Source organism: Seriola dumerili, unplaced genomic scaffold, assembly GCF_002260705.1.
Source record: "Seriola dumerili isolate Sdu_G_001 unplaced genomic scaffold, Sdu_1.0 BDQW01000111.1, whole genome shotgun sequence".
In the NCBI taxonomy this organism is placed as follows: domain Eukaryota; kingdom Metazoa; phylum Chordata; class Actinopteri; order Carangiformes; family Carangidae; genus Seriola; species Seriola dumerili.
Window position 1 is genome coordinate 1336977 of NW_019174366.1, and position 15890 is coordinate 1352866.

The 15890-nt window shown below is 40.5% G+C and overlaps 1 protein-coding gene across 1 annotated transcript in view; it reads right to left on the bottom strand.

Moving 5' to 3' along the window:
* Positions 1-649: 649 nt before the first annotated feature.
* Positions 650-15890, bottom strand: part of pde5a (phosphodiesterase 5A) — a 63572-nt gene continuing 48331 nt past the window's right edge. Inside the window, exons 15-24 of the mRNA XM_022747857.1 lie at positions 15483-15629; positions 13031-13156; positions 11612-11706; positions 11401-11488; positions 8893-8993; positions 7387-7464; positions 6517-6580; positions 2260-2334; positions 1055-1138; positions 650-823 (exon numbers count right to left, since the gene is read on the bottom strand). Coding sequence (XP_022603578.1) covers positions 704-823; positions 1055-1138; positions 2260-2334; positions 6517-6580; positions 7387-7464; positions 8893-8993; positions 11401-11488; positions 11612-11706; positions 13031-13156; positions 15483-15629 — 978 coding nt within the window. The 3' untranslated portion in view covers positions 650-703. The remainder of the gene's footprint in view (positions 824-1054; positions 1139-2259; positions 2335-6516; positions 6581-7386; positions 7465-8892; positions 8994-11400; positions 11489-11611; positions 11707-13030; positions 13157-15482; positions 15630-15890) is intronic.

Consider the following 15890-nt stretch of genomic DNA (forward strand, 5'->3'; position numbering starts at 1 on the left):
AAATGGCAAGGACCAACCTACTAAAATAAGAGCGGAGAAAGAAAACTTGAAAGAAACTGGAATTATGTGTTAGAAAGTGTAACATCAGGAACAAACTGCCTGTGTTACATGTGTGTGACGGCTGACGTCGTTGACTTGCTGTGGAGAATGACGTGTGTGTGTGTTCACACTGGCTGTGTCTCTGCTGCTGCAGCTCTGTCTCTCTACAGAGAGTTTACAGGTTACTGGAATGTTGGATTTATTGTCATTATAAATTAATTTCTGATTTACTTTAGACAGAAAACATCACCATATATTTTTCACATTTTACACATGAAAAATAGGCTCTACCCCTTAACACGTGTCGAAATGAAAATCAAGATGTTCCTCAGCCACCACACACATGCCACACACCCAGTGTGTTCCTGGCCTAAGAAGTGTTAGAAAAACTTTTGGCATAAGTTGGGATCTGAACCTGCTCTAAGATTGCTAAAGACAAGTGTATCTGCCCTCTTATCAAACCAAATCTAGTGGTTCTTTCACCACATAATCTTTTCCTGGTAGGGAAATATATTTTTGGTCACTTTCCTTGCACAAGGCATCTTATTTGTTCTTTCTTTCATATCCTGTATCTCATGCTAATTTCATGAAAGTTTGTGACACCAGATTGGACAGGGCGAACCCTGGGAATTTGTGTTGGTCAAAAGCCAAACTGGCTGTGGGATCACACCAAGCCATTGACCAGTCCCTTCTCACACTCCTCAGCCAAACACTTCCAATGCTGCCGGTTTTTCTGACATCCTTCCAACAACGGGGAGCAATACTCTGACATTCCAGCCAAGGTCTGCAACAGCAACAAAGATATTTTTTCAAAAAGGAAAATGACTGTGCATTGTGTTTTTTTAACAGTGTTCATTCATTTAACATCTTATTTCACATTTTTCACAATGCGAGACAAAGTGTCTTTCCAGTAAGTGGAAGATAAAGGTAAAATGCCTTTTCCATTTACTCATTAGGTGCATTGGTTTACAGAGAGGGAAGAGAATAGTAGTAAAAGTTAAATTATTTGAATTACCTCATATAACTGAGTACAGATAGCGTCAATGAAGGACACCTGCATGCTGGGAATCTTGTCTCTTTTCTCACGATTCATCAGGTCCTGAAGTGAAGGGATGAAAAAATAACATGTAAACTACATCAGAAGAGTGCAAAATGTTTGCATTGAAATGACAATATTTACTGCTCTCCTCAGGGCCTTTGGTGGGTTGTGTCAAAGCAGCCTTTCCAATTTTCTATAAAGTTCGAATGACTCGTGATCTCTGAGTGAACTTAAAAACTTCAAAGATGGGCTGCAACTAACAATTGTTTTCATTGTTAATTAATCTGCTGATTATATTATCTTAATTAATCCTCTAGTACATGAAATGTCACATCAAATTTTTCAAGAGCCGTCTTCAAATTGCTTGTTTTCTCCGAGCAAAAGACCAAAACCCAAAGACTTTACTTCATATTTGACTAAAAATCCTCACACTTGAGAAGATGGAGCCAGCAAATTGTTGGAAAAATGACAGAGACGATTAATTCATTATCAGAGTAGTCACCAGTCAATGTTCTTTAAATCCTCTGTGACGGCCCCTCCACCAGGGCACCAGGTGTTCCTGTTTCTTTTTGGTAGTTGATTTGTTTTGTTATCACTTAAATTGGCTAATTGTTTCAAATCTAAGCAAATATATATGTACAAGTAGGCCAAATGATGATTTAAAAACAAATTAAAGAATTGAGTCATTATGCAAATTTATGCAAAATTCCTTCTGGTCTAGCTAGACAGTCTGGCAGTAGATTTTAGGATTATTAAGTAATAGTTTATTGCTTTCTGAGAAGACCACACAAAGGCACATTAAAGTAATAAGCCATGATATAAGTCCAAATGCAAACAAATCAACCTTGTGTAAAGTGATAAAAGATTCCTAATACTATATATGATTCATTATTCACTTAAGAATCAACAATTAATACTGATTATACTGTTGGCATCCTGACTGTGAAGAAGAGCCATTAACAAATTATTGTAATTAATTGTAATTGGAAACAGTAAACACATGACAAATATCATTAAAATAACTCTTGAATGAGATGCCACACCTGTTGATGTCAGCATAAGTGGGAGGCCAATTAAAATTAAAAACTGGAGGTCCCAGAACAGATCCCTGAGGCACACCAGACCATGTTGTACTTCTCAGAAGAGGCTTTGTCCCCATAGGAATGATACACAGTACTTACAATAGGTTCAATGTTCAGCTCTCGCCTCTCCTTATCCCCCTGTTCAAAGAACTCAGTGGCCACCAGCTCTGCAATCTGCACCAGAGAGAGGAGAGAGAGACTGCTGAGATCTACCTAAAGCAGAGATGTTGATTTGATTTCAGTGAAATTTCAATTGGTGTAGAATACATCAAGGACTGCTAACAATAACTGGCAATGATGGTTTTCGTGTTACATCTGCATGTGAGACCAAGAACAGAAGCAATTATTGATGTTACACAAAGGAAAACAGTCTGTTAATTTCACAGTTTCTCTGTCATCTCTATCAAATCCTCAGATTTTGATGCAACCTCATCTAAGGTAGGTGTGTGACATTTTATCTAAAGAAATCACAGTGCAGCTCTGTTGTTGTACTTAACCTCAGAAATTCTGGCATATTTGTGGCAGTTTGAATTTCAGTAGAGGCTGAAGGTAGGGCTTGGCAATTAACCGAAAAAGCCGTCATTTAAAACCTCTCACCAACTTCATCTTGATCTTGTCGGTTAATTTGGTTAATACTTTCCCCGATGCTGCGTTCATGAACTGTCCCTTAAAAGAAACTACCTCATGTTCAGTCACATGCCTACCTCTGTCCAACCAACATTAGTCTGCATTCACTCCAAGCGAAGCTGGTGATATGGATGACATGAGCGACCACACTGAGCCTCAGGCCGCATTCACACTGATATGCTTTAGTTTTTAATGGTGTCACTTTTTCTACATTTACACCTGGCGCCCACACTACTCCAGAGTTTTCGAGCCCCTAAAATTTCGGAAACGATGAATTGAATTTTGGAAACGATGGAACAGAGACCCGCCTCGCATCCTGATAGGGTCTTATCAGTCACAACTTGGTGAATGCATGGATAGTGACACCACCAAGAGAGAAAGTAATCAAAGTAACCATTCATTAATCGTAATCAAGGTAAAAGTTTGAAATAATCATGATATTGATTTGAAGTCATAACACCTAGCCCTAGGACAAGGTTGGAACATAATACCATGGTGACAACAAAATGCTTCTCCTTTAATATTGTTAAATGACTGGAAAAGAGCAAGAATATACACAAAGAAGACAAGGAAGACTTGCAACTGCTTGAAGACACAAGCAAAAATAAAAGCATGGAAGAAATAACTAGAAAGAAGGAATATAAATGAGAGAGAGTATAAGTTGATATGTGAAGCGTTAAGAACAAACCAAAGAGAAAATGGAGTAAGAAAGAAGGACAGGTCTGCCAAAAGAGAGGTAGTCACTCTAACTTAATGGTCTCCGTGTGTGAACAGAGAGGTAAATGAGATCTGACTGCAGCCTCAGGCTCCAATCAGTTACACTCTGTGTGTGTGTGTGTGTGTGTGTTGAAGCCATCTGCAGCTCACTGATTGAGTCTGTAATCAAGGCTCAGTACTATAGAGCTGCAGGGGACTCAGCCAGAGAGAGGGCTTATTATAGCTGAGTAAAAGCAACACTAAGCATGAGGCAAACGTTAACTGGTGAGGCTAAGTAACTTTGTCTTTATTTACTTACCCTCATGTCAGTCAAAACACCAGTGTTTTTATGTCCACATAGCAAAGCAAGTTAGCTCCATGTAGCCAGGGACTGTTTCATAAGACTTCCAACAACAGCAAGACAGACCTTCCACTGGACTCCTCAAAGTGTTTCTGTTGACTTTGGAGAGTGCTAGCACACATTAATGCCATATGTTCACCATCAGTATGGTCAAGCAGTGTTTGGCTCCCTGGCCATCTAAGGCCATCCGAATCAAGACCAAGTGAAGACAGACTGGTATGTGAATCTTGAAGGATAGTTCTGGGTAATTACATCTCTATGTTTGTAATTCTTTTACAATATCTATCACTTATGATAACTTGTACTGATGAAGTGCCAGATCTCATGAATTACTTTGGTGGGTAAATTTTTATTTTTTATCATGCTGTAAATGATAAGACATGATGGCCAAAACTAGGAAGGTGTAACTCCACTTCACCTGGAATTGTCTTTTAACTGAGACAAAAAGTTTGGGTGTGACATCAAAAAGTCTGGTTTCAAGATTTCCATTCATTTCCATCCACTTTAGATGGAAAGGCAGAATTCTATACCAATTTAAGTCAAACTAAATATATATATCCCACACTAATAATTGGAAATCATGTCACGTGAAACAGATTATTATTCAATGACATCGGAAGTTTCAAATTTACGAACTGATGACATACTGTTACTTGTGTGTATACATAATGTACACAACTCAAGTACAGTAAGCTTTAATTATAAAAAAAAAAACATAATTAACTTCAAATGTATGCATCAATATTTCTGTATATAACAATTTACTCAAGTAATTTAGTAATAGTATCCTTAGTAAAAAAAAAATGTTCCTGATAAGGGATGCAGTTGTTGGTATCTCCTCATTCTAAATCCTAAAAAGCATACAAAGCTTCAGTAAATGAAGGATAAATGTTATTCCTCTTTTAAAAGAAATATACAACGCATCCTTAAGATCAGGTGCTCTGCTTCCAACCCTGAATGAAGCCACAACATCCTTGTAATTAAAGCCAAACAAAGACCCATTAGGACTTTGGTCATACCGCCCAGATCAGCTGAGTAAATCAGAAAGCAGCGTAATTCAATGCGCTCCGTAGTGCCAAAGAAAAGGCTGTTTTCACGGGAAGATAAACTGCTGAAAATATTCCACATGAAGCTACATTCAAACAGATATTGGATTGTTTTGGTGGGCGTTTTAAAAAGTGTCTAAAGCAAGTTTTTTGATGGTGGCACAGCAACACATAGCTCTGCTAGTCAGCCGGGTGCTCTCGGTCAGCTCTCCTAACTGGGAGCGCACACAACAGAATCTGCTGTGGGTGATGTAACGAATATTCATGACTGCCTCACACAACCCCACGTCATAAAAACCTGAACTATCCTTTTAAAATATTATCCAAAATGCCTTGCTAGATCCCTGTTAACATTGGAGAAAGGAGAAGTGGATGAATTTCTGGAACCTGTGATTCATTTAGTGGGGCAGCACAGTAACTGCAAATGCAACATTGACATATAACGTCTAAAGTTGACAGATATTTGCATGTGTTTGTATGTTTACTGCCCTGAGTGTTTTCAGAGGTGTCATATGAGGACAGGGGCACAGCTGTTTTTATTAATGAGCACTCACTTGTCAACACACACAACCACACACTTGCACATATACAGAGCGTGCTTGTCTGAAGCGCTCTTCATCGTGCTTGTGGTTCCTAACGAGGTGCAGACTAACGAAGGTCACCAGGGAGATGAGACAATGGGGACACAGCTCTATGGTGGGTAAGAATGATGGAACATGTGTGTGTGTGTGTGTGCGTGGGCATGCGTGTCCGTGTGCATGTGTGTGTATTGCAGGTTCCTTCTGCCATTTTTCCATCAGGTAAACTGGAGCTGGTGTGTCCATACACCCTCACTCAGTGGTAGGTGATGTGTCACCCTCATACCGAGGAGCTTCAGTGGCCATGTTTATGGCAGTGGCGTCACAAACTGATCCTTACTGTTATTTCAGACCTCACTGTGCTTGGACTTCAGAAATGCTTGGGGAAATGTAGCTTGTGTGGATGCTACCGCTGCTTGATCAGTAAAAGGGCTTTGCTGCTGAAAACCTCTTTGATTCAGATAACAGCAACATTACCACACTACTGAGAAATGTAGTTAAACTGGTAACACAGCTACTTGTTACAACCCTGCTGCCCAACATTTCAACTTTATAAGGTGATAATATGTGTAAATAGGTGACTGTTTGCTAATGTGGTAGCCATAACAACTGAATGAGGTGATGATGACGTCCCTGTGCAGTTATTTAACTCACTCAGTCTAGTTTAGTTTAGTTACAATGCCTCAACATGTGCATTCACTTTAAAATGGAAACTTTTTGTTTCAGTACATTGTCATTTCATGTTTCCTGTGGGAGTCAAGTGATTGACAGTAAGCTGAGTGTACTGTGCCACTGATGAGACAATAAAAAGCCCAGTATCACAATGACAGAGAAATCTGACAAAACCAAATACTTGTACTTGTTGTTGTTGTTGTTGTATAATCAAGGTGAAACACAAGCTGTCAGAAAGTAGAAGACAATGAGAGAAAACTATTTACTGGACAAGACCAAAATATTAAAAAAAGAGAAAAGGCCAGAACATTGCAGGAGAAATAACACACACACACACACACACACACACACAGTGGATAGATTAGATTTTCTATACCCTCTTCTGCACCGGCCAAGGCTTGGTGATGGCTGAGATGTCACATGCAGTCATCAGCATTGACCTGAAGGGAGAGACACGTTGACACACATTGATATGCACAGACCCACACCAGGGACAGACAGCGAGCCTGGCCTGTTACATCCAGTGTTGCCAACTGAGCGAGAACGTTTATGACCCTGATAACTTTTTCTTTTACCTCTAACTCTATAACTTGACTTTTGGAGGTTTTATTTTTTCAAATAACACGGAGTATGCATGTGTGAGTTTATTCCAGTGTCCGAAGTCTGTCTATCCATGATACCTAATTCCCCACATTCATTTATAGAGAGTAGATTTAAATGCACATTGATGAGATGATATAAGCTTGAAAAATAATAATAGCTGCTTAGAGTCAGTTAAGTTTACGTTGACTTTACTTTCATTTTTTGAAATCTAATATACATGTAAATGTTATATTATGTAACTAATATGCAAATTAGCTCCTGACATAATCTAACAACATCCAGCAACTGTTTGTGCTTTAGCTACTTTCCACTGAAAACAGTTGGCAACACTGGTTTCCTGCTGGAACTATTTCTAGGCAAACATAACTCCTCCTGAAACTGTACATTAGACCAACAAGATAAATATTGAGTAGTGAGATTCAGAGGTGTTGGTAAGTGTATTTTAAATATAGGACAGAGCCAGGCTAGCTGTGTTCCCCTGCTTCCATAAGCAAACCACGTCCTGACTCCAGCTCTGTATTTAACATAAAGACATGAGAGAGATATTGGTCTTCTCATCTCCCATCTTCCTTTGTACCACTGTTGATGTCATGGATATGTTGCTCCACATTATGTGTTTGAGTTTTGAGGGATTCATACTGACCTCAGTAAGTCTCTGTGATGTTCATCCTCCCAAACAAACTGGCTGTTCTTGGTGAGCTCAAAGAATTCCCCTCGCCGTCTGACAACACAAGCACACATACAACGACGCAGCAGGTAATTATCCTCATATATAATCTATGTGCCTCCTCAGCCACCCACTGTCTAGACTGAGAGAGGGTTGAAGTAAGAGCTGGAATGACTGAGGTTAGATGGAGAAAAAGAAGTGATAAAAGGGGGAAAGAATAAGTGGTAAAAGGAGAGATGAAAAGACAACTAGAACCTCTGCATTTCCTGAAGAAAATTCATGTGATTGCTGCATCTCACTTCTGGTGATCGATGTGTAAAAAAGGGTATAATCACAGTTAAAGCAAGGCACACAAACAAAGATATAGGTATTAAAATACTAGTCAAATAAAATGTCAATAACTGGCTACATGGTGGCGCTATCATGACAATTTTTGACTATGTGAAGAAATACACCAGTGGGCATCTGTCTGTCAAGTTTAATTTCTGTAGCCTTTACAGTTTTTGATATATTAGTAATTTTATGCACTACTTATTAAAAAGATAATAACTCATTAATTATGTGAGATATCAACAAGTTATTTAAAAGCTACTGTAACCTCGTCATATTTGAGTGGAACCATGTTTCTAGTCATTACTATCTGCAAGTAGTAGCGATTTGTATTGAGCGATATTTGTTTTTGTACTATGGCGCTCCCTCGTGGTGAAACTGCAAGAAACTCTTCAAACTTATTAGTGATGTCAGGCTGTACAAGTGAGCATTCAAGAGTTAAAGCAGACTGACTTGTAATGTGATGTAATGTACTTTTTTTTTTTATGAAAATGGGCGTGGTCTGTATCAATCTCTTCAGCATCATCCACTGACTAAAACATAGATTTTTCTTCTACGCCTCATGGTTGCCCTGTCTACACCAGAAGCCAAGTTAAAACTTTGGATATAAACTACTCAACTCTTTAACCACTGACTCTTGACCGGTTTTTGACATTGTAAACTCATTACCTTTGCCTAACACACACTTCTCGATCATACGTAGGTGATGTGCGTTTTACTGTGCATCAGTGGGATGGCACTTTTTTGTTTTTGAAAATGTGTTAGTGGTGCCCTGCTCTGTGACTGCACATGTAAATCAGCTCTAATATGTTAACGCTGATACAAGGGAAACATTTATGATTCATTTATTACATTTTAAATGAGGTGAGGAAAATATAAATATTATCTAGTTTTGCAGGTATCAAGAGAATATTCTATTCTATTAAACTAAGAGCCATGAATGAACTTCATTGTCCTGAAATGACAAGATGGGGCTGATCTGTGTTGCGCTCTGGAGATGAAAGAATTGTATGAAAGCAGTGGAAATACTTAACAATAACCTCCCTAATCTTCCTCTGGTCGGCCTGAATTGACTTTTCTTCTTCCACCCCGCCTCCGCCCTCTATCCCTCTCCAGTCAGATTTACATCTGGGCTTGACATTTGGTACCTACTTCATGTACAGGGCAAGGTCAGTGGCGAGAATAGCCCTCTCGATCATCTTCAGAGTGGTCTTGTACTCGTCCAGAGAGAGGCCGCTCAGGATCTGGTTTCCCTGGGGAGAGAGACAAAAAAAAGCTTTTTACAACCGCGCTGTCACAATGCTGAACATGCATTTAAAGAGGAAGTAAATAAGTTAAAAATAATAACTAATAACAATAACAAATACACAATAAATGAATAGAAAAATAGAAAAAAGTCATGTGTGAGGTAGAATCAATTCAAGTGATGCATCATTACAAACCAGGTGAGAACGTTCTCTCCTCTGATTGGTTGGGGCAGTAGTAAACACAGGAAGAAGGTTACGGGAACCGTCAAGCTCAAACTTGTGAGTTCTCCTGCTAGTGAGGTCGAATCCAGTTCAGACCGGGGGACAACGAACCAGGTTCGGTTGAACCGCACTAAAAACCCCTAAGTTCCGACACAGCTGGTCAGTGGAGGCAGCAGAACAATGCGGGCATGTTTTGTACTTCAGCACGAATGTGTGTTTATCAGGGCGGGAAACAGCTGCCTGTGGTGACCCTCAAGACAACAGCCAAACCAAGACAACAGTGTCACCTGGTTGTACTGTGGAATTTTAAAGTGTAAATCTTAATAACAGTAAGTTAAGTTTACTGTTGAATAAAACACAGCAGTCACAATGAGACATAGTATAATAACTTTTTAGCATGTAATAAAAATAACTGATATAGAAACTAAATTACTGACTACACTTTGTTCATTGTTACATTGGAATTGAAATCTAGCTGCAGGGCAGATTTGCCTCGTTATTTCAATATACAGTCATTTACTGTATATATTTACAAACGTGGCTCATACATGACTGTGATTGTCTCCCACTAGCTATTCAAACCAGCTATTCATAAATCCACATGAGATACCCCCTAAGTTCTTAGTAATTACAAGCTGGTTTCATTTTCACTGAATAAATCTGTCACTATAGCCGCTTTTTCACTGGTGAAAAAACCCACTAGACCTGCTAACATCGGGCTTTTGTCAGCAAAAGAAAAGGGAACAATCGGCATTCACAGCCGGGTCACATGACTCTGCAGTGGACATGGGTATTTATCGGGTCCGGCTCCGACTGACAGTGATGTAAACACAACAACCCGGGTGAACTCGCAAATTTTCACTCAGTGCAAACACAAAAGACAAACTCGACTAGATCTAATGTGGAGATCTAATGTGTAATTTGCCAGACAACAGCAGAGCTTTGTAAAGTTTGAAGAAATTGCTTCTAAGGCTGGCAGGGAACCATGTGGGAACATCATGAGAAGAGGGAGATGCAGCCTTTTGATTGAGCTCAGCTGCTGCATACAGAATGAGCTGCAGCTGTGAAAGGGCAACGAATGTCATGTTTTGCATAACTCTGATGAGGAGAAAATCTGGCTGTGAAGAAGACTATGTGCCTAATGTTTTTGTTCCTTCTGTCTTCCTGCCACTACACTCATATCCATGATGGTAATGACAACTTGCAAGTAACCATGACTTCAGTCAAGGCAGCTGGTCAGAACCTGCGTTTATCGGGGTGGGAAACAGCTGCCCGTGGTGAATCTCAGGCTCGTGCTGTAAATGGGCTGTAAGAGCCAAAAACAACAGTGTCACCTGGTTCAGGACTGATGTTAAAAAAGTTCATTAAAGCTGCATTAAGCAATATTTTTATATTAACAATGGATCAAATGCCTGTGTGTGATGTGAGAGACGGCCACTTGTAGTGATGCGGCAACAGAGAATTATCACCCACAACTGGAGTTCCCCTCAGCTCTAGAGACTTGTAGCATGTTTCAGCTCATTGTTTGGTTTTCTGAGTGCTAATAAACACACTGTGCTGTACTGCTGAGCACCAAACAGTGCACAGACTAAGTTAGCAACAAGCTGGTGAGCACAGTGTGGTGAACACAGGCTTTTAAAGGGAATGGTAGATGGCACTGTGATTGGTTTATTGGATATTAGGCCCAAAACACTCATGACTCATTAAGAGATTTAGTACAACCCTTTTTTTTTCCGCCGTTAAAATAGCAAATCTAAATGTAATTGCGCCACGGGCTCTAGAGCATGTGATTGATTCAAATAGACCAAAAAAATGTCAATATTGTGTTTACAGATTGTTACACTGTCCTCAAGTGACCGGAAAATAAATGTATACTACTTTAAAGCAGGTTTCAATACACATTTCACACTGATCTTCACAAACAACAACAATGAAACATTAAGGACTGATGCTTCCTGTGATTGGTGCAATGAAAAGAATGATGGAATGACTGGAAAATTTGTGTGTGTGTGTGTGTGTATGTGTGTGTGTGTGTGTGTATGTGTGTGTGTGTGTGTGTATGTGTGTGTGTGTGTGTGTATGTGTGTGTGTGTGTGTGTATGTGTGTGTGTGTGTGTGTATGTGTGTGTGTGTGTGTGTGAGTGTGTGAGTGAGTGAGTGAGTGAGTGGGTGGGTGGGTAGGTGCACCTACAGAGCTGTTGAGGATCATGAGGCACTGGTCGAAGTGGTGGTGCTCCATGGTAGAGTGGCAGTAGAGCTGGGCCAGTGGATGGTCACTCCTGAACACCACACACACACACACACACATACACACACACACGCACACAGTTAACTCCCACACATGCATATAAAATCATACATATACTTGTGACTTGTATATGACTCAGGCTCTCCTGCGGTACCTCTGTATGTAGGAGTTGTTGACTCCTCTGTGGTCCAGGTCATGGCTGAGAGTCGCAATCATCAGAGCCAGGATCTCCAGATCGCTGAGGTTATTCTGTCAGGAGATGGATGGTGGATGAAGAGAGGGAAGGACAATAGGAGGAAAGAAGAGAGGTGAAAAAATACACACATGGACTACATCCAAAGAACAGCAGCTGGTTTACAGATGACAATCTGTTGCCAAAATCAAACCAAACAAAAGCCTCATGGCTGTGTCCACACAGAGCTGTTGTAACTCTCCACACATGGTTGGCAGTGTGGGCGCTCAGCACACAGCATGGAGTGGACAGCGAGGCCGTCTCTGCTGACGACAATGCAGTGTTTACACCACAGCTGAAGGTAGGGCTGTTTTCAGGCCGGTACTACAGACAGTTCCAATAGTCAGAAAAAGCCAGTGACTTTTACATATAGGTAAGCAGAGCCTGACCCCCCCACCCCACCCCCAACCCCACTCTCACACCACTCCAAAAACCAAACCTTTTCATGACAGTAGCAGCAGAAAATCTCTGAACATATCAAATCTGAACATATCAAATCTACAGTATAGAGGATAAATATCTAGAAATTACTTCTATGGTAATCTTCTAAATATTTACCATTAACTGACAATGACTCACTCCAGTGACAATGTAGAATCCCTATTTTCCAGCCTCAGTGTCTTTAACCTTTCCTGGTGTGGACTGTGGTTGAAGCACACGATGTGGGAACTTGAATGTGTCTTGAGGAGTTGTAGAATTTATTTACTGACAGATATCCTAAAGTGCAACATACATTACACTGCGACGTTCAAAGTTGTACTGCTAACTGCTAACTCTCTGCTCCGGTCACCAGCCTCACCGTCATCTCTCTCTCTCTCTCTTGCTCTCTCTCGCTCTGTCTTTCTCTCTCTCTCTATGTACTGATCTATTCCTGAAAGGAGCTGCTCTACTCCTGTAACAATATTCTGTCTGAAACCTCTCAGACTTATAGCAGATCTCACACAGAGATGATAAATCACTGTATAATTTGCTCATTTATTTGCTACAACCACTTAACACTTAAGAAGAAAAGTTTAGTGTCTGCACACATCAGCACATGTGTATAATTTGTGCAATATCACAACTGATCTCAGAATGGTAGAAGCAAGAAGAGTCAAGGTCAGATTGACAAGCACACTTGTCCTCAATATCCTCAATGTACAAACGTCCAAAAAAATACTGTAGAGGTAAAAACGCTGAGATAGATAGATAGATAGATAGATAGATAGATAGATAGATAGATAGATAGATAGATAGATAGATAGTTGGCAAATGCTTTTTCAAATCTTTTTTTTCCTGATTAAAATTAAAGTCAGCGGTCAGTGGATCAGCTGAGCCTAAACCATGACTTTCTGCACTGACCTGTAAGCGTCCTGACTTGAGGAGGGCGAACATGCACTGGGCTGTGTTGAAGGCGTGTCTCCAATTGTGATAGGCCACGTTCTTCCTGTAGTTCTTCTTCACACTCAAAATCCACTGGCATAAACTCTACAGAGGAGACCAAGTACAGAATGAGATTTATTCAACCCCAGTGAGACACTTTCATCTTCATTTTGCCCCCCCAGTTTCTCCTGCTCTCAGTGCATTGTTGAAGTAGTTATTAGTTTGTGCTAACTTCATTATGTTCAAATTTATCTAAATAACGCCTGAATTCTGAAGCTCCTGAAGCTTTTACATGAATCATTTCAAACACTGACCCAGAGTCTGACTGAAGCGACACACAGAAACTACCCCCCGTATTAGCTGTTGTCCCTCTGGAGCAATTTGCTAGCTAGACAAACTAGCAAATGTGTTAGCAAACAGTTTCCCATACACATCCAGAAAGTACAGAGTAACATCAGCATTCATTTGATCACATGATAAGTCCAGTATTTACTGTCTTTAAGATCTGTGCTCCTCAGACAAAAGCTTTGCTAAATGCTGAGCTCTACTGAGCTACAGAGTAGTGGAGCTAAATGCTCCACTATGTTGATCACCTTCTGTGTAGCTCTGTGTGTCTGTTGTTTGGTGCTCAGCAGGTTCTAGTGAAGGTCATTTAGGTCAGTCCCCCTTTACTATACATTTATAATGTGTTTCAGTGCTGTATACAATATTCACAAGCAAATGTGTAAATCATTTAATTACCATAAACTAAATAAATTACCACACAGTGAACCTGGAGCCCGCTGGGGCTCCAGCACAGCTAGACTATCTCTCTACATCTCTGTATGTATTGATGCTTACAGCAAGAAGAGAAATGAAAGTTATAGATTTAGATTTATTTATTTTCTTTAGTGGCTTGACATGTACCTTATGACTGAAAAGAAAAAAAAAACACATTGTGAGTAGGTGTAAAATAACTGCAGCAGAAAGAAAAAAGCTAATGTGATGAGCAAAGGGACTCGACTGTCAGGATGTTTGCCCTTTCTGAAAGTGAAGACTAAGCAACCTCCCAGCAAATCAATGCTCTGTGCTTTGTAAGTCTGTGCTACTCTACATTTTCACTGTGAACACCCTGTGAGTAAAACGGACTCCTTCTCAGGCAACATAAAAACCCAAACCATTATTCATCTTATCAAATTAATCTAGGTTCATTTTCTCTTCAGGGATCATTACACACTCATCTAAGATTATAAATAACACAAAATATGTTACAATCCTATGCTGTACAGTTTAACCCCCAGGACGTGATGCTCCAGGGTGGTCAGTGTGTGAATGTCGAACTGACAGGCTCCGCTGCTCGAGGGACCTAATCACCTCCAATCAAAGCTTCTCTTTATGAGGCCTCCCTCCACAGGCACTCTGGAGGTCAGCCACCAACATACAAGGACCTCTTCACATGGAGAGTGTGCTGAAGATGTGAGCCAAACCCACCAGCAACCGGGCGGTGCTGGCGCCGGGGGGGGACGGGCGGGGGGACGGGGGACGAGGAGAGCGGTGGGTCTGCCAGACGGCGGTAATGGAGGGAAGAGTGTGTGAGTGATTTGTTTTGGAGGGTAAGTGTTTTAGGTGTATGATGGCGCTGTGTGTGTTTGTGTGTGTGTGAGGTCTCTCTCTTATGGATGCAGGGAAATACACAAATAATAACTCAGTTGTGAATGCATTTGCTCATCATCCAACACACAAACACACACACTCATGATGTAATGGTCTAATGCTGTTGACAATGAGCAGCAGATATTTTTCTTTCATCAATAAGACGAGTCTTTTACCATGACGTGTACTGAGAACAACAGCAAAGTGAAGTAATGTCTGTGTGTTGTGGTGTTGTTGTCTGCTGTCTGTAACTTTTGTGGTTTCGATGTCACTATGATCCCTTCATAATAATAAAGCCTTCCCATCCCTATGCTACACAGTCCCTCCAGGATTTCGAGGGCTTTTTTTGGGATTGTTGGGGGCTAAAATACCTGATTTCACAGCAGCTTTTCTTAAAAATTGCAATGCATCTCAAAATGTGTTTTTTAGATGTTTTTTTTTGCAATTAAACTGCAGGAGAAAATAAAAATTGCAAAAATTGTTGTTATCTATTTTTGTATAATTCATTAAAAATCAAAGGCAACTAGTACCAGTGATAATAAATCCAGTGCAGTGCAGGTGGTGACCCAGTCTTCAAAAAAAAGAACAAGCAATTACACTCCTCTGCTCTGTCTCAATCACAGGCAGAGCTGATCTTTATAATCACCTAAATAAATGGTCATTGACACATAAGTCCTTTGAGCCAACAAGTTTAAAGCTATACTATCTATCTAAGCGTATAAAACAAGGTCCAGATTGTGACCTCCAATGTGACCAATGTGTTGTATGGACAGATGAACACGGGAAGGTCTGCTCGTACCGTGTACTTCATCTGGAAGTTCTGGACCAGGTTGAGGTCCACAAACATGCGGATGGTAGCCCACGTGGTTTCAGTGTCCGACAGGTCGAAGTCACTGAAGCTGAAGTCCAGAAGCCGCAACGACTGGGCTGATGGAACTGTGGCGACCTTTAAGACACACACAACACACACGTATGAACATTAGGAAATTGAGAGAGGCTGCAGATTCAGTGACATACACACATGAATATTAAAGTGTATCATCTGCATTATTGGTTGAACTAATCACTGGTAATCATTTTCCAGATTCTTAGGGCTCTATCTTAGACCCGGCGCAACGCAAGTGTCTTTGTTAGTTTCAGACCGACGCAGTCGTCATGTTCCCGTCCCTCGCCCACGTTGTTTAAATAGCAAATACAGTTGTGACCA